Source organism: Fringilla coelebs, assembly GCF_963513975.1.
Source record: "Fringilla coelebs genome assembly, chromosome: 15".
NCBI classification, from domain to species: Eukaryota; Metazoa; Chordata; class Aves; order Passeriformes; family Fringillidae; genus Fringilla; species Fringilla coelebs.
The window spans coordinates 9,246,207-9,271,482 of NC_140041.1; the positions used below are offsets into that span (position 1 = coordinate 9,246,207).

At 41.9% G+C, this 25,276-nt stretch overlaps 2 protein-coding genes across 2 annotated transcripts; both read right to left on the reverse strand.

The window, feature by feature from the left end:
• Positions 1–1,109: 1,109 nt before the first annotated feature.
• Positions 1,110–7,492, reverse strand: LOC311159518 (keratinocyte-associated transmembrane protein 2). The gene is made up of 3 exons (XM_084215641.1): positions 7,370–7,492; positions 3,943–4,514; positions 1,110–2,911 (listed from the first exon to the last, which is right to left on the reverse strand). Exons 1-3 carry the CDS (start codon positions 7,470–7,472, stop codon positions 2,780–2,782), a joined length of 807 nt encoding a protein of 268 aa, XP_084071767.1. The 5' UTR covers positions 7,473–7,492; the 3' UTR covers positions 1,110–2,779.
• A 1,192-nt stretch (positions 7,493–8,684) lies between these two features.
• Positions 8,685–24,251, reverse strand: VDAC1 (voltage dependent anion channel 1). The gene is made up of 9 exons (XM_084215674.1): positions 24,133–24,251; positions 17,640–17,709; positions 17,032–17,081; positions 16,667–16,819; positions 16,524–16,576; positions 14,135–14,362; positions 10,972–11,122; positions 10,443–10,500; positions 8,685–9,612 (listed from the first exon to the last, which is right to left on the reverse strand). The coding sequence occupies exons 2-9, from the start codon at positions 17,704–17,706 to the stop codon at positions 9,521–9,523; spliced, it is 852 nt and encodes a 283-aa protein (XP_084071800.1). The 5' UTR covers positions 17,707–17,709; positions 24,133–24,251; the 3' UTR covers positions 8,685–9,520.
• Between the last annotated feature and the right edge of the window lie 1,025 nt (positions 24,252–25,276).

Below are 25,276 nucleotides of genomic sequence, written 5' to 3' on the forward strand. Positions count from 1 at the left end.
AAGAGATAGGACATTTTTCACCTCTACTTTGCAAATTAATTTCCCGTAACTCAAAGCACCCTGCTCAGATAAACCCTTCTCTCTTCACCTTGTACACAACTGAGCAGCAGCCAAGGACAGTTGACTTAGGGCTGAATAATATGCACTGGTGCTAAATGAAAATTAAACCATTAATATTTTAAAATACCTGATTTCCTGGATAGTAAAAGTGAAATGTATCATTTGTTTAAACTATCCTATTCATTATTTCTTTCCTCATTTCGTAACACCCAGCCACTAACAAGAACCTACATAAATAGAGCTTGAACTTTCATCTCGGGAAGTTTAATCTGAAAGCTCTTCAGGAATATTTTATTCCTTTTATCAGAATACTGATGGAAGTCATAATTCACCTTAATGTGAGAAAGTTTCCTTTCTTCACTAAAGAAATTCATCAAGATATTTCTTGTTGGAGAGATGTGACATAAATCTGCTTGCTTTTTCCTCTGTTTGATCTCAGCCCTTTATGAATTTTTGATTGCCTGCTCTTAATTTTCCACAAGCAAATTCAATTAAAGAAATTAAAACCCAGTAGTTCAACCCTGATTGCCCCATCAGCAAATGGCTCTTTTATTGCACAGGGGATGACATATGCCACGCTCTCCTGGTGCTGCTGGAGCCCTTGTAAAACCGGATCAGGAAAAACCTTTCCCTCTTTATTGATGCTATTAGGCAATAGCTATTGACCGCCCAAGCCAATTCAGCAAGCACTTCCCTTGCTCAGGCAAAGTCCAAGGGCTATTGAGAATGAAAAAATATCCTTGGAGTAAAAAGTCAGTCATTGCGTGCGTGTCAAACCTTTCACGTGCACAAGGGCGAGGTCCCTTCTCTCCGGAAGAAGGACACACAGTAACTTTTTTTAGGGACAAAGTTACCGAATTTCTTGGCTGCAAAAGTATTAGTCACCTCTCAAATTCCAATATTTAAAAATCCTAAAGAAGCTTTGGGAAGTAACCTTTCCTTTTAGATCTTGACCACAGCAGTGTTACACTTCAAAGTAGGTATGTTCATGTAAGAATTTCAAATATCTTTCACAAGAATTACAGACTAAATAACTTAAGCTACACAAATCTTGTTAAAGAATGTATTAATTCCCACAGCTTAAAATATTTAATTTAAGCCTTGTTATCTATCCTATACAGCATTTAACAGATGCACACAACAAACCTTCATACACCCAGTATGGGCAACAGAGAAGATGGTTTTGAAACGGTTTCCAATTCCAAGCATAAGCAAGTTCTTTATGGTAAGTTACTATATAAAAGCAGTGAAATAGTTAAGGTAAGAAACACAGGCTTATTATTGTGATTTATTTTAAAAACCTTATTCAAAATATTAAGTGATACAAGTCCAAATACAATAAAAATTACTGCAAGAAAAGAGTTTTGGGATATTTTGTTTGTGCTTTACTTTCTGTGTTTATGAAAAGAATGCATTTAACAGTAGGATATAGAACTTTTAGCATTTCATTCCTAAAACAGTATCATGCCTTCAGACTCCTCATGCCAACAGGCGTGAAATTGATTTGTTTCCAAATGTTACATAACTACTTGAATACCAAGTTATTAATTAGGGGGTTCTGATTCACCATTATTTACAAACATATCAGTCTGAAAACTAAATCACAAACAGAATGTACAGAAAACTAAAATTTTATATTTTACAACTCATGAAAACATAAATAATGGAAGTACAAAAGACAAAATTTTAAAAAACCAAGCCCAAAAAAACTACTGCAGCAGTAACTTGATTTACACTAATGCATAAATGTTTGTCAAAAATGAGAGTGCACTGTCCACAGACTGGCACTTACTTTCACCTGTCTGTTACCTGGGTCAGAAAAAGAACCAAATAAATTATTCTTACAGTTTATCCCATTTATAATATAACAAATCACACAGACATTTCCCAACTGTCTTAAAATTCAGCAGAAAGCTTTGATGTATTGAAAGCCTGTCAGCTATCTACATTTTAGTAAAATTATTCAACAAGGCTTGTTTTCCACTCATTAATTACAAAGACAATGAAGTCATAAATAGCATCAGAGAAAAAAAAAAAAAACAAGAGTCAAGAAGCTGCATGTCTTCACAAACACCTTAAACATTTTATGAAATATATGGTACAGAACTTCTAAAAAAACAATGGGTTATACATAATTGTTATAAAATTATTTATGGCATGAACATATACATAAATTATTAAATTGCCATTCTAGCTATTTTGCCAAAATAGGATCAAATTATGCAACAGTAAAACAGAATCAGAAAAAATGAGATGAAAGACCTGCAGCATCAGAATTTAAGCACAGAAAAAAGTAATTATATTTTAAGTTTGCAATATAGTGGAATTTATGAGCCATGTAAGTGATTAGCAAAGAGATCATTAATTTGATTTAGTGATGCTAAAGTCATTAATTTATTAGACCTAAAATATTTTATGCTTATTTTTTTGTAGTATGACTATTAAGACTGCTCCAGACAGAAGGGAATGATGCTTAATGAATGGAAAGAGCACTAATTTATTCAATTCTCTATCTTCACAGTTGATATAAAACCCGACCAAAGTAGCAAACAGATGGATCATGCCCTTGATCTTCCATGAGATTTAATCTCCAAAACATCCAGGTCAAAGAGAGTACATCTCATTTCTGCACAAGCAGCTTATTTAGAATACCTGAATATCATTACATGACTGGGCAGGCCAAGAGTGATAAGTTCAGCAAACTCAAGTCACAGTGCTTTCAAAACACGTAGTCATTGGTTATTTTCAGGGAAGGCATCGCCTCGTTAACGTTCTGATCTAAACGATGATATTCCACTGTCCTGGAGCACAGGCCATCCCTCCATCTGCGGCTCTGCACCAGTAAGAAGATCTGAAAGAAAAACAGGACAACTTGGAGATGCTGTGCCAAAACATTCTGGGTTTGACAGACAGCTTCACAGTGGTACTGACACCATGGTTTTACCCCCCATGCTGGCAAGGGCATTACTGCACCAAAGACAATACATTTTTTAATCACTTATTTGAACTGCTCTCAGATAAATTTTCAAAATGCAACAGCCTTCAGCATCTTCCCCTATAAAGAGCTGGCAATGCACATTACAGATACACCACTGCACAGTATAGAAGGTTTTGGTGTTTTAGCTGCTTTTTTTCAGTGTTCTCCCCCAAAGATAAACACTAAACTTTCGTCATATCTAAAAAGTAATCTATGGTTTAATGCAAATTTGTGCATGCACTTCTTTTGTGTCTGGTTGGGCTGAAGTTAATTTTCAATGCTAGCGATATATTTTGGAATAACAACAATCAGAATATTTTTGAGACACAGAGAATTAGTTTGTACTGAAGAAACATTTAGCTGAAAACAGTAACTTAGTAGCTTCTCTATGTAAAACTGGAAGCAGCATTAAACATTTTCTAAAAGTTTGTAGTTACACTCTCAGAATGTCTATGATATAAAGACCATATTAAAGTGACTATTAGAAGGATTATCACAATCATAACAAGAACATTCCGACAACATTTGCAGTTAAACCTCCCTTAATTTCTTGTCTTCCTGTGCAGAAAAAAAATTAGTTAATCATTCACCCCCACTTGACTTGGCTCAGGTCTCCTTTATAGAATTCATGTTGTGCACTGCCAGTGTCCATTACTATACTGATTAATTACTGATGTTACCCATTAACTCATTTTCTTATTGTAAATATTTGATTCAAGTTCCTTTCCATTGTGCAGATAAAAATCACACTAATGATCTGCACATTAGTATCACCACAAGATTAAGTGGACAAAGATTTCATTCTTCAAAAACCTAAGTTCCTCTTCTTAAATATGTGTACAAGAGAATGCAACTTTATTTTAAACACTCCAGCTGTTTCTCTCAGCCTTTCAGAGCACACCTACCTTCCTCTTATTGTGATAGGTGACATAAACAACGGCTACTAAGAAGGCAACTACAACCAGATGAAAAAAGAAATGACTGTCTTCTTCTTCATCCAACCCTGAGACAGAAACAGCTTTTATCTTCTCATCAAGGGTCTTGATCTCCTCATTGTAATTACTGATGGTGTCAGAGGTGTCATCTTCTGAAATATCTATAAGGTCTGGATTGTATCTGGAATTTGGTGTCATTTCATAAGCATAGTCATCTCCATCTGACTCCATAGTTTCTTTGATGATGGGTGGGGAACTATTTAGTGTGTCTTTCAAATCTGTTAGAAGATCTTCTTCCTCAATCTTAGTATCTTCAGAAGCATCAACATCCACCTGTGATACTGGACTAGCAGGGACAACAGGTGACAAAGAGTCACCGTTTGCTGTAGGTGGCTTTCCGGTAGTCACCGAATTGATTTTGGCCTCCTTTCTTGCTGAGGTTAAACTCTGCAAGCTGTCTGTCAAATTTTGGGATCTACTCAGTGTTTCATTCTCACTTGCAGAAGAAATATTTCTTGTAAGTATATCCTCTTTCACAGAACCTGAGAAAAGGATGAGAAACAATCAGCACTATGCACAAGGCACTGACTTCTCTGACAGAAAACAATTGCCATAAATTTCCTTCACAGACAAGAAATCATATGAACAACACAGCATATGGCACACTGCAAACTTTTTAGCATTCATATGCGGAAATACATACTCCTGCACTTTGGCAACTTCCAAAGTCTTGAGTGGGACAGGAAATAAGTTTGGAAGCACGAGTCTTTCAGATTAGTGTGGCAAAGTGTCCCTGAAAAACTTAGCGTGCCTGTTTTCCAGGCATAGGAACTCCAAAGAGATGTCATCTTTCCCTCTGTGGATCCATGACATCTTGTAGAATCCTACATGATTAGCATTTTCTCCATCATCAAATTCTTCCTCCCACTGAATGAGCTGAGTTCTACAAAGGAGGGTGTTCTCAGGAAAGCTTTTCCCGCAGTTAAGTTTTTCATCTTTCACCATCGCATGTTTTACCAACAAAGAATGAGAAGACGCTGTGAAGTCCCCCTCAGTCAGGACACAAGACAGCAGCACCTCTGCCCAGGCACTGATTTTTATTGAACTTGTAGGGACTGAAACAGATTTCCAACCTTATATTACCTCAAATGAATCTATTGAACCACGGGTTACAAACAAACACTGCCCAAGCTCCTGGAGGAAAGCCTTTTGTTGGCAGCAATTATCATAATGAAGTAAGTCAGAAATAGCACAGTAACAATGCACCCTCAGGCAAATTCATAATGTCTCCAATGCTGGGAGGGCTTTGCAGAACTACATAAAAAACAAGGTGAGCATTAAATCCAGACACAGAGCCCACTGTCCCTTTTCTTTATCCAAAGGACAGTAAAAAAAAAAGATGCAGAGAGAGTTTAATAGCCAATTTTTTTAAGCCTAAAAATGAGCAAACTATTCATGTTTGCAGCACATCTCTACCAGATTCAAATCCAGAGGCACCTTAAAAAAGTAGAACAAATTATAGACTTTCAGCCTCCAATTTCATTTAAAATGGGAAACCACACTTGCCTGTATTTTGGCACACCAAACTAATTTTTCATTTTACAAAAGCAACAATACTTTCATTAAGCATTTTCAAGGCTCATGAGAAAGTTACAGACTCTAGAAATGAACCATTCAATGAACTGCTCGTGTCAGGTTACTTCTAAGTAAAATATTACAGAGGGGACACTGAATCATGTTATTCACAGAACTTGTGTATTTGCTGAGGTTCAGTTACAACAGAGCTCTTGTTTACATGGCACACTTCTGCAGTAGGAATTACTCTTTAACCAACTGTAAAACACAGAGGACTCAACTCATCCCACGTGAAGCAGACACCACTGTGCCTCTCTGCTGAAATTCAAAGTCAACTATTTCACATCTAACACACTTTTTGTTGCTGAAAAAACTACTCATCTGAATTATCATATCAACATTAACTTGTTCAGTTCTTACCCAGAACGAGTTCAGGGAAATCTGATCCCTCCCCAGGTTTAAGCCAGCAAGTTGCATATGCAGAGATAAATATGAGGAAAGGCAGTTGCAAGACAATTTCATATTTATAGCTAGCTGGCATATTGTGAGTGAGGTCAAGCTTACTGCTATCCTCCCCAAACAGACAAAAACTATTAGAGAGTAATACCTAAACTGTTTGAAATACAAACAAGCATATTTTGCTTATAAAACTATATTGCATCTGGCCTTACACTTCAAGTTAAACTTGAATTCATTTTAACACTGAAGTTTTAGAAGGATATATGCTTAAATGCAAGGGACTCCCAGTGGCTATTGCTGCACCTTCAGACTGAGAAAGAGCAATTTCCTATTATTCCTATAATATGCCTGGGTTTTTGTTTTAATAGCAGCTGGAAGTTTAGCAGCTAAACCACAACTGATTTATGATATTTACCCAAAACCATTTGGCATTATAAACTGTGGTTGCACTGTTTACAATTACACAACACTGTCAGATGATTTCAGATCCAGAGATGCCTCAGCTTCAGAAACAGATACTAATGTTCAATCATGGACAGAATTAGCAACACAAACACTGCACATAAAAAAAGTCATGGTTAAAACTCACTTTCAGGAAAACTGCTTTTAGAAAGCAAGAAACCAAGTTGCTTCATGACTCCTGAAGTTAAAAACTCTCCATTTCCTACAGGTTTCTGTCCCAAATTCTTACTGCCTACCCATTAAAGCAGGTAAGGGGCAACACCAATACAGCTGGTGTGGAGATACTGACTGACAGGCACGTAAGGAACTGATGAATCAAACAGTTCCCTTTTTTTCCTTCCCTAATTCCTTCCTCTTCACTGCCCAGCCAGTACTCCATTCAAAACAAAGAGAAACTCACTGCCCCTGAAATACGCATTTCTATTAGCCTTTGGTTACAGCCCTCTGTAGTTTTAAGAGGGAGAAAGAAAATACTTAACTAGGAGTCAACTTGCAGAATAACATAAGCTTAATTTCTAGGGGAGACTAAAACCAGGCACGCAGCCAGAGTATTTAGAAAAAGAATCCCAAGTCTGATGAATGAAGTGACCAGCCAAACTGCTCTTCACAGCAACAAAAGCTCTGCACACCTGGCAGGTGGCCTCCCGCCCCCCGCCCGGGCGCTGCCCTTCCCCTGCCCACAGCCCAGCGCTCGCTGCCCCCAGCCCAGCCCAAACAGACCAGAGGCAGCGGCCGGGCCCGGGGCCAGGCCCGGTCACCTCAAGGCATGACCCGCGCCGGCCGAGGCCGCACAGCGCTCCAGGCCCAACCCAAGAGACCGGTGAGAGAGACCGGCTGGGCGACCGCGCTACGCCCGCAGCCCGCAGCCAGCCCCCTCCCCGCCCGGCCCCGGGGCGCTCACCGGGGGATTCCTCCCCGCGGGCCGCCAGGGCCCAGCCGCAGAGCAGCAGCAAGCACAGGGCGCGGCCCGCCGGGCCCCACCGCTCGCCGCCGGCCGCCGCCATCTTGGCCCCCTCCGCGGACGTGGCGATGGCGCCGCCCCTCGTGAGGCGGCCGCGCACGCGCGGGAAGGCGCGGGGCGCGCGCAGGGGCTGAGGGCGGCGCGGCCGCGTCACAGAACCGGGGAACGGTGGAATGGTGCGGATGGAACCGTGCGGTCACGGAGTGTTGGAGTCACACGGTCCCGGCAGGGCTGGGAGACCTTTTAGACCGTCCAGACCAACCCTCCACCGGCACCGCCACCGGAACCCCTAAACCACATCACTCAACACCACATCCCGACGCCTCTGAAACCCCTCCAGGGCTGGTGACTCCACCGCCTCCCTGGGCAGCCCGTCCAATGCCCGGCCACCCGACAGTGACAAGGTTGTCCTGAATATCTGATCTGAATGCTCCAATCTCAGCTGCAGGCCAGTTCTGCTCCTCTCGCTGCTTGTGTCTGCCATGCTCCGGGGAGCTGACTGCACACGGTTCTCTTGGGTCGGCGATGTCTGGAATGGCTCCACTTCTCCCAGGAGCTCTGGGTTAAATGTCTTGGACAGGAAATTCTCAGGAATGGTTCTCGGTGAGGGGGAAGCCAGCCTTGCCCAACTTGCGGGCTGTCCCTGAAGTGGCTCTCTAGTGTCCCAGTGAGGGGGAAGCCAGCCTTGCCCAACCTGTGGGCTGTCCCTGAGGTGCTCTGTAGTGTCCCACTGAGGGGGAAGCCTTGCCCAACCTGTGGCCTGTCCCTGAGGTGGTGGCTCTGCAGTGTCGCTGTCGCAATGGCATTGCCTCATCGGGCACATCCTGCACCGCAGCTCTTGCCATCTGCAGCCACCCACGGCCATGGCCTCCTCGTGAAAAATACAAATACTAATGAACAGCCACTGAAGTTGATCCAAGCTGTTCATTGCCCACACATCCTTGTTTATACAGAGGTAATTCACTTACTGAATTCTGTAATAAAGGACAAATAAGTCGTTATCTTGTTTTACCCATGAGATAAACACATGTGTAATGTGCAGTTGTCAGAGCTTAGGCAGCACTAAGAACAGTGGCACATCTAGAATTTCATTCTATTAAGTGGTTTGTGTGGTACAAAAAAATTTCATTCTATTTTTGGTTTGTGTGGTACAAAACATGCACCAAGATGTTGCCAGTCTTCTGCTACAGCCACAAATGTAGATGAAATTGTTTTCACAATTAATACAAACACAGAGTAAAAGATGACATTTCAATATTTTATTCAAGTCAGGTTTGGGTTTTTTATCCATTTTTAGTAGTGTCAAGTACAGCATTTTGGGGTCTAGTTCCACACAAAATGGAAGACTCTCTAAAAATGTACCCATTTAGTTGCTAAAAAAAAGTGGTAATAAAACAAAACTCCGTTTTAGAATTAGTGATGCAACTATGTGATTGCAGTTGCAAAGATTCTTCCCTGATTATGTCCATTTTACAAGCTTTTTCATCAGTGCAAGGGGAAGGAACCACAACACAGGACAGGCAGTATTGGCTGAGTCACATCAAACCTCCTCCACAAGGACTTGGACAAGGTAGACAACCTAAAGCATTCTGGAGACAGCAGTAGGTGTGGGATAACCAAGTAAGACAAACCATGGATGAAATACATATCTAAAAAAATAAACTTTAAAATCCCTTTTTCAGACAATTTTGCACATTCCCTCATTGGCTGAAACCTTAGGTGTCAGAACATTTTGCTTACACAATGAACAGTACAATATAGTGGTCTGCACTTCCCAGGTTTTATAACACATTATCACATTCCTTGTGCCATCAACGTATTAGTAGAGGTAATCAACACCTTCCTTCTTCTTATCACGTGGCAGCTGACAGATGTGATGAGCAATTACATAAAGAAAAAAAGCTAGGATTTTTTATTTATGATTTTGTCTCCACTTCTTTAACATCATTTTTAAAGCTTAGCTGTCTTTAACCAGGACTAGCAGGACAGATACGTAGCAACACTTGCACCCCAGACAAAACATTGAAAGGTACGCTATTTTCTGAAGGTAGCTATGCTGTATTTTCAGATTAGCAATTGTGAAATCACTCGTTATGCTTCAAATTCCAATCCTAGACCAAGTTTGTGACCCCCTGCATTGATATTCTTGCCATCCAACAAAGCTGACAATGTCAGTTTGATACCTGCAAAAGAGAAAAGGGAGAGAAAAGTCAACTAAAAACTTGGAATGAGCTTTATGTTCAGAAAGTGCCATGTCTGTTACTGCTTTAATTTATTGGGTAGCCAAGTTAATGGGATTTGGCAGTTGGCCTTGGAAGGACTGGGCATTTTAAAACAATTTACAGATAAGAAATCTTTCTGAATTATGAAATTTATAATAAACCATGATGATAGATTCTGCTTTTTATCACTTCCAGTAATTAAAGCTCTGAGCCAATTCACTGCTGCGAGTCTACTGATTAATCTAATTTTAGAGTCCAGAATTACAAAAACCTGGGACCTTGATACATACTCACCTTTCTAAACCACTTTAAAATCTGGGTATGAAAAAGCCCAAGCCCCATCTGCTGTAATATCTCATGTCAATCTGCTCAGTATTCTGGCAGCAGATTTATTACACTACATTAAAACCAATTTTGCAGCAGAAAGATTGCCCTCTTCCTGGGCCAGGGGACCTTGAGAAAGTCACATTTTTAAGAAGAATAAACTGTAATAGGAAGCCTCTGAAATATTAAAAAATTTAGCTACTGATCTGTGACACAAAAAATTATACATATTTTATATCAACATGAAAGACTATTTGACTGGTCAGTGAACAATGATCTCTAATAATTCTGCTTCCAACAGATATCCAAAGTTAACAGAACAGTCCCTAGAAAACTTCATCACTTGGCTTGCCAAGCATGAAGAGCAATCTTACAAAACCCATCATACTTTATCACCAAAAAACTTCTGATATTTCAAGATTAAAGTATCACTTTATTGATTCTGACTTTTTTCTGCACAGACTTACCTGGCTTTAAAGTCTGAGTGTATCCTAACCCAATCAGACTGGAGTTGTTCACTTTAGCCTTAAAGGGAAGCAATAAAGCATTATTTAGTAATAAATAGTAAATAATTTAGTATCTTTCTTTAAAGTTCTTCATGCCTGAGACTTATGCAACAGCTTTTAAACATGTAGGGATTTCCAGTTTTAAATCCCAGATAAATCTAGAGTTAATTTTTCTACAACTTAGTTCCCAAATCTCAAAGAATCTACAGTCACTGTAGAAAAGAATGAGTTTATTAACATAATTTTAAGTTTTTTCCAGACTGACACAAAGCCAGTCTCAAAATAATGCCCAGTGAAACAATAAAACAATCTGGGTCTCTTTTAAGGAAAATCCAATAGCTGTGCTCTCAGGCTGCCAAAACCAAAACAAACAGATCCAACTACACAGCACAGAACTGCTTCAAGACTCTGCTGATGGAAAAGCTGCTTTCCTTTTCCATTACAAGCACTTATTTCCAAATGCATATAAATGTACATGCACAGGACTCACAGAAAAAGAGGCATCTGGGTCAATCTGATACTTGGCTGCTATTCCAAAGCGAGTGTTGCTATTTCCAGCTGTCCAAGCCAGATTCACGGCAGTTTCCAGTTGATCATTCACCTTCTGGTAAATGGAGCCGCCAAATTCTGTTCCATCATTCCTGGAAGGAATGCATTAGTGTCGTTTTAAACAGCACCCAAAACAATAATCTTTTATTTTTCCAGTAAGAGCTGTATTTGCACAACATCCACTTACACCTCATTAAATATCCCTATAACAACTAAGATAGAGACATTAGGCCAGATTGGTTATGAAGCTATTTTTAGACACTTCAATTCATTGCAGATTATTATATTTCTACAACTTCTAAAACTGAAAACAACCCATGACAAACTATCAAAAATTAGACTAATGATGATAGCTTCTAATTTTCCCTTTCCTGTAGATGGGAATCTTTGTAGTAGAGAGATTTATTATTCCCTGAGTGTCTCTGAAATAATAAAAAATTATTTTCCCTGGCAAATGTTTCCTTGTGCCCTGAGAGGGCTGTACCCCAGTCACAGAGCCTGAATCATCCCAAAACTGCCATGTCAGCAAGCTTTTACCAGACACAGAGGAACTGTATCACAGGTGGAGATGCCAATTTAATGTGCAAGTCTATAGGCTTTTGCAAATGAGTTCCATTTGCAACAGTCTTTATGGAACATCTGTGCTGTAGTCTATGGACTAGAAACAGAAATGGAACGAATTTTGCTTTGCAGAGAGCACTGGCCCACAGCTGAATGGTGAGTAGCACAACTTCCAGTTACTACTGCCCCACTGTCACACAGGAATAAAGTGTGGTAAATAAAAGGCAAAAAGTTAGAGCATGCAGATCATAAAAACAAAACCAAAAGACTGCTAAAGGCCTTGCTCTCCTCATAAACCAGTGAGCATCTGAATTTCCATTTTTGCTTTTTTTCTTAAAGAGAGGATACAAACATATTGTAGAAAACAGGCTTTAAACCCCAGGAAGATCTGGGATTATTTCTAAACTGTGAAATAATCTGGTTCCAATTACTAGAGTACACCAGACCTTCAGTGATTACAAAAAGGGGTGGATTTAGGATCTTTTCCCTTTTGCCTCTTTGGTCTGATATTCTTTAGTACATAACAGTTGCAGAAACAGCAGTGATATGCCTATTTAGAAGTTCAAGCAATAGCAACAGCCTTTTAAATTGTTAGAGCAATTCTTCCAGAAAAACACTACAATACTTACTTCAGATAAGACTGAAGCTCACATTAACTGCTTGTGCTTGGCTCTCAAGAAAAGGAGGGATTAAAAAGGACTGAGGAGAGCTGGTTATACAGGCAGATTTTGTGCAAGGTTTCCACACAGCTCTGTCTTGACCTGCAACATTGGGGGGGGGGGGGGGGGGGGGGGGGGGGGGCGGTCTGAGCTATGCTTAAAAAATTAGGAAAGTCATATTTAAAACTAGAAATTATCCAGCCCTACCTCCCTTGTTTTTATTATTAAAGAATAATAATAATAATAATAATAATAATAATAATAATAATAATAATAATAATAGTCAACTTCTTTTTACCTCTAATAGTAATAGTAGCACTTTTTTATGCAAATAATACACTATTAATGTAGTTATAGTAAAAAAAAAATAACACTAGCCCCCTATGAAAATTAATATATTAAGGCACCTTGAAGGCAAGTAACTTTCAAGAGTCCCCAGCTGGTTTGTGTAATGCCAGGAACCAAAAAAAACATGCTTCATGCCCCACCTAGTTATATTATCTGCTCTGCCACAGCATCCCAGTGAATCACTGACCTGCGTAGATGTAAAAACCAAGCAGCCTAGTGAGGGAGAAGTTCCATACACAACTCCTTCTGGGATTATACAAAAGCTCTGACACGTTTTCAAAGCTGAAATACATTAACCACCTAACTAATCTATTATTAAAAATAAATAAGATTTCTATTTGTATCATACATCTAAAGTTTTGTACAATAACAGCAACCTGAGAAGCAGACCCTCAGGAATACAAGAAACACATCTGAGCCCCCACTGCTGCTATGAGTTTCTGCTGTTGCTTAAATTAAGAGCAATAATAAACACAGCATTTTATAGCAAAAGCCAATTATACAATGTTTTGAACTGCTACAGCACAGCGAAGCTGAAAGTCATTGCACTTGAAGGAGTAACTTCTGAGTGGAAGGGGACCCCACATATTGTTTTGATGGAAGTTTTCTCCCCACGGTTTTATGCTTTGGCAATCCTTCAAACACACTGTCTGGGCTGTGGGGGTTTGATTGTTCTGTAGGGCAGCGGGAGCTTCCTAAACCAGATCGCTGCAAAACAGCAGGAAACGGAACAGAAGGCCTTTGAAGAAGTAGCTCTAGGAAGGCAGAACAGTTGTTCAGCCCCCAAATGGAAACAGCCTGGAATAGCTCTGCTACATGCAAAATATCCAATTACCCAAGGGCACGGAAAGGGGGGGCCAGGAGAATGGATTAGGGATTGCCTCATCTTAAAAAACTGTTTTCCCCAAAGGCATAAATTGCCTTTTTAAGAGAAACAGGAGACAGAGAAATTAAGGTTTTCATGGAATTTGATCCTCTTTTCCCACTGCTGATACATTCAGAAAGGACAAATACTTGCATAAATATATTATTAGAAGCTGCAATACCAAATAAACTTTTACACCTTATCCCTTCCAGTACTAAAACAAACCCAGTCCCTAACTCTTCCAGTCACTCCCTTTTGCCTGTTCTTGTTCATCCTCTGATTAACTCTTTCATCTACACATCAAACTACCATTTTGCTTGATGTTGACAGGTATAAAAGGAAAGCATTGCTTTTATTTCAGCTTTTATTTTATAACTTACTTTTTTTATTATATCACTAATGAATTCTAACAGTCCTTATCTGTTAGACAGACACTGGACCCTTGGGTGCTCAGTGAGTTCCAGCTCCTTCCATCATGCACTCCCTCACCCATACAACTCAAAGAAAAGGTAATGCAGCTGAAAAAATACAGCTTGACATCTTTAATGAAGAATTAATTTCCAATTCACCATTCCCTTGTTCACCATTGCTGAACCTCTGACCCTTTCACTGTTTAGTAAGCAGCAAAATCCTTCCAAATTCCTTTTTAGTGCCTCTCTGCCAGTACTTACACATTAGTATGAAGCTGGAATTCATCAGTCTTATAGCCAACAGCGAAGTTGCTCTGGGTTACTCTAGACTTTGCTGTCTCAAAAGTCATTTGGTAGCCTGCCAGCCACCCCTCGTAGCCAAGCACAAGAGCTCCACGTATTGAAGGACCCGCAATATCAAAATCCATGTCACAGCCGATGTTGATGTGCTCCCTTTTGTACCCCGACTTAATTTTAGCACTCTTTTTCCTAAAGAGAAAAGACAGATATCATATCTTTGCAAAGGTACACCTGTAGGTAGCAATTCCATCATATCACTTAGTTTAACTCAGTGTAGTAATAGTTCCTAAAGACAACATGGACATCCCTAGAGAGCCATATGATATGTCACCTTCTCATGTTCACATTTACAAAATCCTAAGTCAGCTACAGTGAATTCTTTGGAAATGAACTATAAAATGTGGTGTGGTGCCCCACAAAGCACTTCTGGACTGTCTTCTGAAAAGCAGCTGCACACAGATGGGGATTGACAAAAGTGTATCCTCATCTCCAACTGATACAATGGTTTTGGAAGTTTGGTACATACAGGGAGGAATGGGAACTGTAGAAGTTTACACATTTGCCACCAGAAGTCCACAGTAGTGGACTTGCTTGCCTGCCCCAAGCAAAAAACTTTTGCCTGTCCCAGGCAAACAATTTTTAGACAATCCTAGTGAATTGGGTAATTTTATTTACTGACAGACATAAGGAAATCACTACTTTGTGAAAATCTCTGCTGTGAAGCAATCAGGCTGCGTCAGTGGCTCTGACATCCCCATTTCTCCTTATGGTACTTTGTGAACTTTAATGGTTACAGCCATATACAGCCACCAGAAAGCTGCCAGGTTAAGGCAGAAATAAACTTTCCTGAGTCACTTGTTTATTTTTATACTATTGGCCAGAACAGTATTTTCTCATGTGTTCTTAGGTTGATTTACATCAAGGGTGCAGACTTTCACAAGGCAAGAGAGTTATGTCTAATATATTCAGTTACTCTTAATTTAAGATTTTTTTTCTTCTCTTTTTACAAGTGTCTTCTGTCTTTGACCAAATCTTTACTGAAATCTTTCTGGAAAAGTCAGGCTCATTTGAAATTTCAAATCAACCTTTCACATCAGCTCACAAAAACAACCTCCAAGAACAGTATCAGTGCTGTATCAGACGCACACAGAGACTGATCTCTTTTTTATTATGATTAGCTCAGACCCAGGAATTTCTTGTATTTTGCAAAATCAGAAATAAAGTGCAAGAGTGCCAAAAGCACTCATCTGCAACTTTTGCAAAAGCCAGCAGTACCTCTCCCACCAATGTCACAGGGACAGAGGTAAGAACACAGAGTGCTCCAAAAAATGACTTTACCTGCTGAAAGATTCGTCACAGTCAGTAAGTAATAAGGAGGGGAGAAGAAGTCTCATATTCAGACATGGTGCATCACTGTCAAACTAGGCCAGGTCACCCCAGGATTGAATCTCACTCCATTTAACCACATTTAACCGTTCTCTCAAGGCAATCATAACTACAGTGTCTGTGAAGTGCCCAGGAAATAATTGTAGACCTGTTGCATCATCGAACAAGGTTTTTCCTTTTAATTTCTCTAAGAATCCTACCAGTTAAGAAATAATTATAAAAATCTACTTGAGATTTTTCTGATTAACAAAAATATCTTGTTAATCCAGAAGTAGGAGTGGACTGAAAGCAGTTGACAATGCAGAACACTAAATCTAAAAGACAGGTGAAAGCTCCCCTGGGACTATTACCCTGAGAGCCTGCAGTGCAGTCTGCTGCTCTGGGAAGCTGATGTGCAGAGTATTCTGACTCACTGGCAGCACTGCTTACACAGATAATCAGGGGAAAAAAATAAACTAACATCTAGAACTACAGCTGCTGCTTAATCCCTCTGGCCCACATAAAACATGGCATCCAATCACCATGTCAGAAATACTCATCCACCACCCAGGCACACTGTGGCCTGCAAGAATTCAGATGATAAATTCAGCTTGGGACAAGAGCCCAGTTCTGTGTCAACCTATCAGAGCTGTGGCCAAGTGGCCCCTGGAGCTCGTTAAGCTTTGCATTGCAGCTGAATTGTTTGGTGCTTTTATTAAGGCAGCAGCTCATCCTCTGACATGGCCAGAAATACACAATGGAGCAAAACCACAATTTTTTCTTCATTCTCTAATTCTAACTATTCAAGCTATTGTGTTTAAGTTTGCTTGTTATAGTTAAGGATTATAAAGGCATTATTTACACTAAGGTGTAAATGACATGGACATGATTTCATCATATACAGGCTGATTATTACCTGTCTTGATATCTCAGGACAAAAAATTAAAAATGACTTTTTTGTCACTTTAGCTTACTCATTTCTTACCCAGTGTTTGGAGAGAAGGTGGAGTCAAAGGTCAGCTTCAGGCCCCGTGCAAGCTGAACAGAAAAGAAATTCCGTGATTGGATTTCTAATTAGACATTGGCGTAAGTGAATTTGTAAATTGCTTTACTGGAGCCAAAAATTACCTGATCTTCAAGAGTAATCTCAGTGCCTAGTGTGTTGTCAGTGTTCCACTTTTCTGTGAACATCAGTCCATATTCCACCCATCTATATTTTGTCTCCAAACTACCACTGACTTTGTTTGTTTCTGAGTTTGCTGAACCTGAGCTTGTAAATTCCTAAAAGAAAAAAATAATTTATACATATAGGAATTTGTCAATATATACATATATGCAATCATGCAAATGCTTATACTTGTAGAACATATCAGTCATTACAATTTATTAAACATTAGTTCATATAAATACAAGTATATTTATTTTAAAAAGAAATATACAGTAATCACAAAACCACTGCAATGTTTTAGATTTCAATGTGCTTCCAAACTCACCAGTCCATTTTCAGATCTTGTTTTCAAATCAAGCTTTATTAACCCAAAACCTGGAAAGTGGGTAAAAAATATGAATCATATATATGTTGATTTGAAAAGCATTTCTGATTTATTTCTTAAAGCTCTCTTCTAAATCACCTGTGAACTATTAAATAGTTAAACCAAAGGCACAGTTAACAAATCATGTGTTTCTAAGAAGCAGCTTGTACTCACTTCAGATAGCACTTGACTGATGAATCCTATTGACCTCAGCAATATAATTGGGATCAAATTAGGTAATAATACTTTTTTCCCCAGTGAGCAGCATTCTGTTCATAAGCAAACTACTGCCATCAGTGATCCTGTTCATCAATACAAGGGCACAGCCAAAATACAGCACACAATTTTCTCACAAAACCAACAACAGTTCTATGGGGAACAGGAAGAATTTTATCAAAAGAAAAGTAATTCACCCTCCCTTTCCAAACAGCAAGGGCAACGTGAAGCTGTGATTCTGTGGATTCTAATGGAAATAATCGGAGTATTTCTCAGGGGAAAGTAATAAAATCCTAACAGTTTCAGGAATCAGGTAGACAGCAAGTGCCCAAACTTATTTTGGCTTTATTTACCATATCCCTTGGTGAAAATATCTCTGGCAGATTTGCCCAGGTCAGCATATGCAGGTGGAACAGCCATTTTCTGGAAAGGAAAATTTAAGAAATAAAGAAAAGGAAACTACAGCGTTCAGAAATTTACTTAATTCATTTAAGCAACAAGAAACTTAAGCCCATTTCAGCCCTTTCATTTTGTATCCCCCACCCACACCTAAATACAGCCTGAAGAAAGCAGGTATTGCAAACAGTGTGATTTCATTTTGCTCGGGAGCCAGAAGCAGCAATGACCATGTACTTGCCACTAAGGATGTGAAACAGGCTGCAGAGCTAATATATATTAAAAGGAACTGTCTATGCCTTTCCAAAGAGTTAACTGTTGTTTTCTTATCAGTGTAACTCATGAATGAACTTCTGTTTTTTTCAAACCATTTCTCAGAAATGTTTCTCCTGTTTCTCGCAATGGATCTCTGCATTCTGATGTAAAGCATTAGGAAGGACCCCAACTCATTCACTAAGGAAATGTAACCAGAACAAGCATCTACCATCAGGAACATCTCTCTTCCCCTAATTCAGAACAGCAAATGGATAACATTTATGTCAGCAAAATGAATAAATGGTCATTTTTATGTTTCAGTTTTTCTTTGACTTTGCTATTGCTATTAATGGGTTAAGGTCTCTCCTTAGACTTTGACCTTTAAATGTTTTTCTGTGCACATGAGAAAAATGACCTTGCTGAGAAAAATTCAGCCTGCAGGGAGGCTACCCTGTGAGGGCAGGCCATCGGGAGGGCAGCCACAACCCTGCTTCAGCAGCAAAATGCAGAGTAGAGCTCCTGCAAAGGCACAGCCCCATGCCAGGGACACTGCAGGGGCAGCTTCCTCCAGTGTGTTCTGTTTCTTAGGGATGCCCACACTGCCATGGGTTTGGAGGACCTCACTTTTCCATCTTCAGCAGACCCTGACATTCTTAGTTCAGTGGCCTCCTGCAAAAGACATAAATGCATCCCCTTTTCTCTGCCACCGGGAAAATTGTCTCACCATATACAGAGGAGAAAATAGGATTCTGAGGAACAAAGCAAGCAAATCTCCTTTTTTATCCAAGTACAATAATTTCTACTCCCTTATTCAAGTAAAGTCATTTCCTTAGGGAAGACAAAGTCAAGTGATCTGAAATAGTGCACAACTTCTGTCTTCGTAGACAAGTTTTCTGAATTCTACACAGCAAAGGGGATAAATCATACTTTTAAAGCTAATCTTTACCTCTCAATACCAGATGTTGCACTAAAATTCCATACTCACTAACTTTTTGGCTATTCAAAATTAATAAACAGTTTACTATATATGCATGCAAATGCTTAAAAAACTGCCCCACATTGTTACTCCACAGTATTCAGTATTCAATGTTAGCAGAAAACGATTCCTTTAAATCCCACACAAACCCACCAGGTCCAAACACAAGGGTGCCTTAATATCTCTCTGGCTGCAGCCTGGGATGCAGCTCTCAGGAGAGCTCACCACCCCATGGAGATCAGATAGGGACTGTCAGCAGTCACTCAGCGCCTCAAGCACTCCAGACAACAAGCTGGTGCCTGTTAAAGCAGGATATTGCTATTGCATAAAGGAAGAATCCCTATCCTAGAGGGAACAAAACAGATCTGGTGGCTGAATAAAAGCAAACAGTCTTTTCAAAACATAAAGTAGGGTACAAGGGCACATACTGTGATGTAGCTTCTGTTGCAGACTACTTGGGTGCATGTCATTTCTTCCCAGCTATATCCAGTATTAAAATGCATCCCCAAATACACAACCAACTAAAGAGTTAAAATGATTTTTTTTTTAAAATTCATATTCCAAAGCAGTTTGAGCTGCTTATATTGCACGTTAATTTCTCTGCTTTGGTTTGTTTTGTGAAAACATAAAAGCAGGGATTTAATTTTTATACACAAAATCAGCCTTTTAAAGGGGGAAGAAAAAGGAAAAAAAAAACCCAAAAACATAAGCAGAAAAACCCCTAAGAAAGTATTACCATATTTATGTAAGTAATTCCTCTGCTCCTCATTGAAGTCACTAGAAGCAGATACAATACCCTGCTTGGAAATCACCCCCCAAAGTCAGGCAGCACTCAGGAAAGGGATGGCAGGAGTCACTAAGAGCTGTCTGTGTACAGCAAATGCTTCTGCCTTGCCAGAGCAGCCCAGCCCCATGAGAACTCTCTGATGGATATAGCCATTTAGCATCATCAAAAATTAAAAATATTACAAATCTCTACACTTGAAAAATCAAATAAGCATTGCTTTGAAAGATAATGCACTGCTCTGCAGCTGTATCTCAGAATCTATCTGATCTATTTTATCAACACTCCCTTTGAGTCACTTCATAAAATCAAAATATTTTCTTCATAAATGAATGCTGTATGTTTTTGGGCTGGATTTTCTTAGTCATGTTTTTTCCTTCTCCAAACCCATGAAGCCAAGTTTTGTTCCCTGATGCCTGTGTATTTCTTCTGGCAGTGGCCAGGCTCATCAGGTGTATGAGCTGTGCCAGGCCTCTCCACTGCTGCAGTCTGGGCCCAGAACAGTGGGAGACATGAGAGCTCCACTTAGACAATTACTATAATTAGGGGACAATACTGAAAGCCAAATCCCTGCTGGTTGTAAGGCAAATCATATAACACACACAGAGCAAGGTGTTTAAAATTGCTGAGTGTGGAAAACGCTAGGAGCTGTGTACTTGGTGGCTAACCTTGCCATTGTCAGCAAGAACAAAACAAAAATTTCTGTTTGCACTGGCTAATAAGAAGCCTCTTGTTTAACAGATGGAAAACAAACCTGATTACATCCTGTGTGAGTACAGGTTGTAAGACAAGCATGCTTAGCAGGGATTCAAACTCTTAAAGGATCAAGGAATGGCCGTGGCCAAGTGCCCTTGCTTTTCACCAGTGGGATCCCTGCACATTAACTCAGATTAGGTTTGGACTGAAATGAATTCACTGCTTTTATCCTTGTCCAACTGTGCAAATAGCTCAGCGTGACTGCGGACCTCAACAGAGCAGGCCAAGCAGAATATCTGTAACGGGTTCTAAGTGGGAAAATATTTTGGTTTTGGATTCTTGAGTAAGAAGCACCATAGCACCAAGTGATGACTGAAGAAAACCTGAACTGAGGAGTAAGCTCCAAGTGCTGCTGTGAGCATACCTCCAGGAATATCTGATTTTTAACTGTCACAGGGAGAAAACAGGAGTTCCCTTTGGAGCTGCAGGGCCCAAGAGATAGCCCCAAGTGAAGATTTCATTACAGCAGGCCAAATTTGAGTATTTTCCAGTGTCACAGATGGCAAAGTTTTCACTCTATGATGCAGTTCTGAGCAATTAACTCAAATTCAGTCCAAAAAGTAACAAACCCAGAGGGTGCGCTGGCAAATACAAGGATTGGCTGCAACCAAAGGAAAACTCATCTCTGCTTGATAACTGTCATACATGCCTAGGTTAAAGCTTCCTTGCACATATTTATCAGGTTTATGATATTTACATGGGGAAAAGAACAATCTAAAAATTTAAGATAAGAATGAAGTCCATTATAAGAATAAAATTCCCATTAAGACAATGGAAGTCTATCAGACTGAAGGATAAGAAAGTATAAAGGTTGGATTTATCCTTATGCAGCCACATTTTATTCCCAATAAATATGAACTCATGAACCGTTTCTTGTTGGTACCCGTAGTTCTGAACATTGCAGCTCCCTGTCTCCAAAAGCATGAAAGTAGCACAGTACTTGCTACTTTTCCAAGTAGCAAAAGGTGCTACTTGCAGGGTGGACACATTACAGCTGCTAGGAGCTGCTGGGAGGGACAAACAGCATTGGATTATGTGACCAGGTACAGTCTGCCTGCACAGGGAAAAACCCACATGAGGGTCTTTTGACTCAAGGTTAAAAAGAATACTAATTTATTTTTCATTTATCTTCTTCATTAAAGGAAAAATTATTCCTTGGGATGAAGCAGCTTTTAGGTGCCTTTCTGGATGCCCAGCCTGGGCAGTGTCATTTCCCAGCCAATGTCTGTTGGGTCAATATATCACAGAGAATGGGACTTTGCTCTCAGACAGAGCAGGGCCCAGCTCCCTCCATGTCCTGTGGCTGCCTGGAGGCACCAGCTCCACTTGGCACCAGCGTCCCTCTACAACATCCCAGGCTCCCAGGGGAGCTCAGTGCTGGCTCCACACGTTGGGTTTTACGGTCCAGATCCCAAATCCCTTCAAGTCATGCCCACAGTCTACTTCAGATCAGGTTCAGCAGCCTCATTGTCCAGAGATTTAAGAGCACACTTACCCCTAAATACATGCACAGTCACACAGAGGTCAAACATCAAGTTGGGCACATTCACGAGGCTTTTGAGAAGCCAGTAAAAGCACGTGGTTTGTAAATACTCATCATTATTAGACACAATACTTAACAACACTTTTTGTCCCAACTTGCTACTGTGCCAACATAATATAATCCATGCACCATTATGACTCAAAATTTAAGACTGGGAGTCCACAATTTCTTTTGTTGCAGACATTATAAAGCCATGCAGCATCCCTGTGACACTCGCAGGATCCCAGCCCTCCTGCTGGAGTTTGCTCTGGAACTGCACGCATGATGGAGCAGAAGGGCTTATGCAGTAACTCTGTAGACCAATAAAGAGAGGAGCATAAAGGAAATAAACCCCTTAAAAGCAAATGTAAATATTATTATTTAGGCTATACTAATTATGGAATTAAAGAAAGAGACAGCCTGCTCTTAATCATATGGGTACCCATTAGGAACTGCAGTGTTGTATGGCAGCCCCTTATTAAACTATCACATATAAGTATTGATTAAATTCACTTGGGGGGGAAGTCACAGCTTGCTGTAGCTACTATAGTTACAAAACTGCAAGGGAAAAACATAGAACCACATCCCCACATGGTAAATTAACCTGTTTCTGCTAAGCACCCGCAGAGGAGGAGAAGAGCAGCGCTGCTGTCCCACCCCCTGCCACCAGCATGGCAGGGCCCAGGCCAGCGCACGCCCGGCAGCGCACTCAGGAAGGGACATGTCCCTCGCTCCCAGCCCCACTCAGGAACACCCAGCACCACATCAATGGGGATGAGTAATTAAAATGGAATTTTGTCTTCCAGCACGATATGACAGCTCACGCAGCAAAGGAGCATCTGCTACACCGGTGGATGTGTTTTTCCCTACCTGCAGCAGATGCCAAGCCCAAGAAGGCCTGAGCTGTGTGTCCTGCCTCCATCCTAAAAGTTCCAGGGCTGGGGACATCCTCCTGCTGCGACAGCAGCCAACAGGGTTGTCCCCCACACCTTCACACCCCCATACACACACCCCAAAATGTGGGCAGGAAGAAAAGGTGCATCACCTTTGGTGGAGAGTGCTGAGGGGAGGCATTATTCTGGAACGTCATTACAATGGTGCAAAAGCCCATTTCTGACAAAAAGTCATAGGTGAAATGCCATGAGAAAGGTGATTATTCAGGCATCGACTGTACCCAACGAAACAAACTGCTACACACTTCTATTCTCACTAAGTCATCTGAGAAACAAGCTGGGATCTGTTTCTGCTGGAATCACTATAAATATTCCCCAGAGACACAACCCTGCATTGGTCACTGATGATGAGTCAGCTTCACTCCATTTTCTGAAAATTTTGTTACCCATTTTTTTATTTTTCAAATACCTAAAGACTGAATGAGTCAAAGACTTTTCCCCCCTCCAGCAAGAGTTGTTCCCAGCAAGGGCTGTGACAAGGCAGAATCGAGGCAGCTGCTGCTGTGGCCCCACAGTGCTCGGTAAGGCAGCAGAAAGCAGAGACATGGAGATTTTTAAACTGACATTATTCCCCACAAGTACAAACCTATATTCTGAGAATAAGCAGAATGAAATGAAAGAAGAATTCAGTTTGCCTGCTTGTCTTAAGGCTTGGGGCTTTGGTACATATCAGAATGAATTTGCCAACCCGCAAGAAGGATGCCGGGGGTGCGGAGGAGCGAGGTGAAAGGGATGTCAGAGCCAAGACGGTGCTAAACGCGGACAGGTACGGCCACCTTCGACCTCTGCTTGCCGGGAAGGAGCAGAACGATCCCGCCTGCTGAAGCGCTCGGCAGGAGCCGCACGCCCGCCGTGGCCCAGTGACCTTTCTCCTCCCGTCACGGGGCCAGCGCCCGGTTCGCTGAGCTCGGCCTCCGCGCTGCGGCCGGCGGCATCCCGGGATGCGGCGCCGGGACCCCGCCGCGCCCGCTGTCCCGCCGCCCGCGATGTCCCGGCCACCCGCGCCTCCCCAGCAGGCCCCCGTGTCGCAATGCCCGGCATTACGTAAGGACACAGCTTTATCCCCGCTCCGCCGGGCCGCGGGTGGGCAAACCCGCCCGGGGCGCTGCGGGCTGCCCCGCTCCCACGCGTGGCCCGTGCCCGGGTCCCGCCGCCCGCATCGCCCCGCGCCGCGGCCCGGCACCCCCGCCCGGGACGGCCCTACCTGCCCCCGCCGCGGCGGCAGCTGCGCTCCGCTCCGCCTCGGCCTCGGCCTCCTCCGGCGGCGGCTGCCCCTGCCCGGTGCCTCCCCGGGCTCTGCGACGGCGGCGGTGCGTGACGGCGGGCGGGACCGGCGGGGCGGGGCGGCCGCGGCGGGCGGGGCGGCCCGGGCTGCGGAGCCGCTCCCCGGGCACGGGGCCGCGCCGGGCAGCCCCCGGGCCCCGGCCGCACCCGCTCAAGGCACCGCAGCGGGCCCCGGCTGCAGCATCCGCGGCATGCACCGCTGCCAGCCTCGGTACGACCCGGGACACCTGCAGCCGTCTGGGTACCAGAATGCCCGGCTCTGCGGGAAAAGAGACGAGATGACTTTTAAAGGGCCCTTCCAAGCCAAACTGTACTGATTCGATGAAAGTGCCCATCTATTCTGAATTAGCTAAATTAGAATTGCCTAGAATGAAATTTAGAATTGAATTCTAACTCCCTGTCTTGTTAAAATTTCGATTCCCCATATCCTGTTTGAGGCAAGACTGGTGGGAAAGGAGGAAGGGGAAGGAGAATTTGAAAGAGAATCTGTGAGCATGTGAGGCTGTGTGTGATATCTGGTGAGTGTCCAAAGGAGCTGTCAGGGAGCCAGGGGTCAGCGAGGCAGCAACACTCTCCCCGTGGGGACTGACTGCAGGCGTGGAGAGGCTCTCATGAATTAGGGAGCTGATGGCTTTCCTAACTCACCCTCAGACACACGAATCAGCCCTCACAGCTTACAGGGAAGCTGGACTGGGTCCAGAGCAACACTCTTCTGGTGACAAAACAGTCAGGCAGGGAGTGCTCTGCTATCAGAGGGGAACAGAGGTGGAACTGGGCCACTTTCAGGATGAGATATCAACCCAGTCCTGCACTGCTGGAGGTCCTTGGGACGCTCAGAGCATCATCCACAAGATAAACAGGGGGATCATCCCAGCTAGGAAACTGCTGATGGTCTGGCTGGTCACCCTTCTGCCCCCACCACACAAGGGATGTCTGTGTCAAAAAAAGAATCTTTGCTGAGAGTTTACATCCCACTCACAGGAACATTGGTTTATTTTGGTTTGGTTTTTAATTAGTTCTTTCCTTCTCTTTCTCCCTTGCACAGTGGCAATGGATGGTGAGAG

What these genes read in the sequence shown, in the direction of transcription:
- LOC311159518 (XM_084215641.1), bottom strand. Translation starts at nt 7,472, where the DNA reads ATGGCGGCGGCCGGCGGCGAGCGGTGGGGCCCGGCGGGCCGCGCCCTG. An exon ending in CCGCGGGGAGGAATCCCCCG is followed by an intron (nt 4,515 to 7,369) that starts GTGAGCGCCCCG and finishes TCCTTTTCTCAG; the next exon opens with GTTCTGTGAAAGAGGATATA. An exon ending in CCTATCACAATAAGAGGAAG is followed by an intron (nt 2,912 to 3,942) that starts GTAGGTGTGCTC and finishes TTTTTCTTTCAG; the next exon opens with ATCTTCTTACTGGTGCAGAG.
- VDAC1 (XM_084215674.1), bottom strand. Translation starts at nt 17,706, where the DNA reads ATGGCTGTTCCACCTGCATATGCTGACCTGGGCAAATCTGCCAGAGAT. An exon ending in TATTTTCACCAAGGGATATG is followed by an intron (nt 17,082 to 17,639) that starts GTAAATAAAGCC and finishes CCCACTTTCCAG; the next exon opens with GTTTTGGGTTAATAAAGCTT. An exon ending in ACCTTCTCTCCAAACACTGG is followed by an intron (nt 14,363 to 16,523) that starts GTAAGAAATGAG and finishes TTTTCTCTTTAG; the next exon opens with GAAAAAGAGTGCTAAAATTA.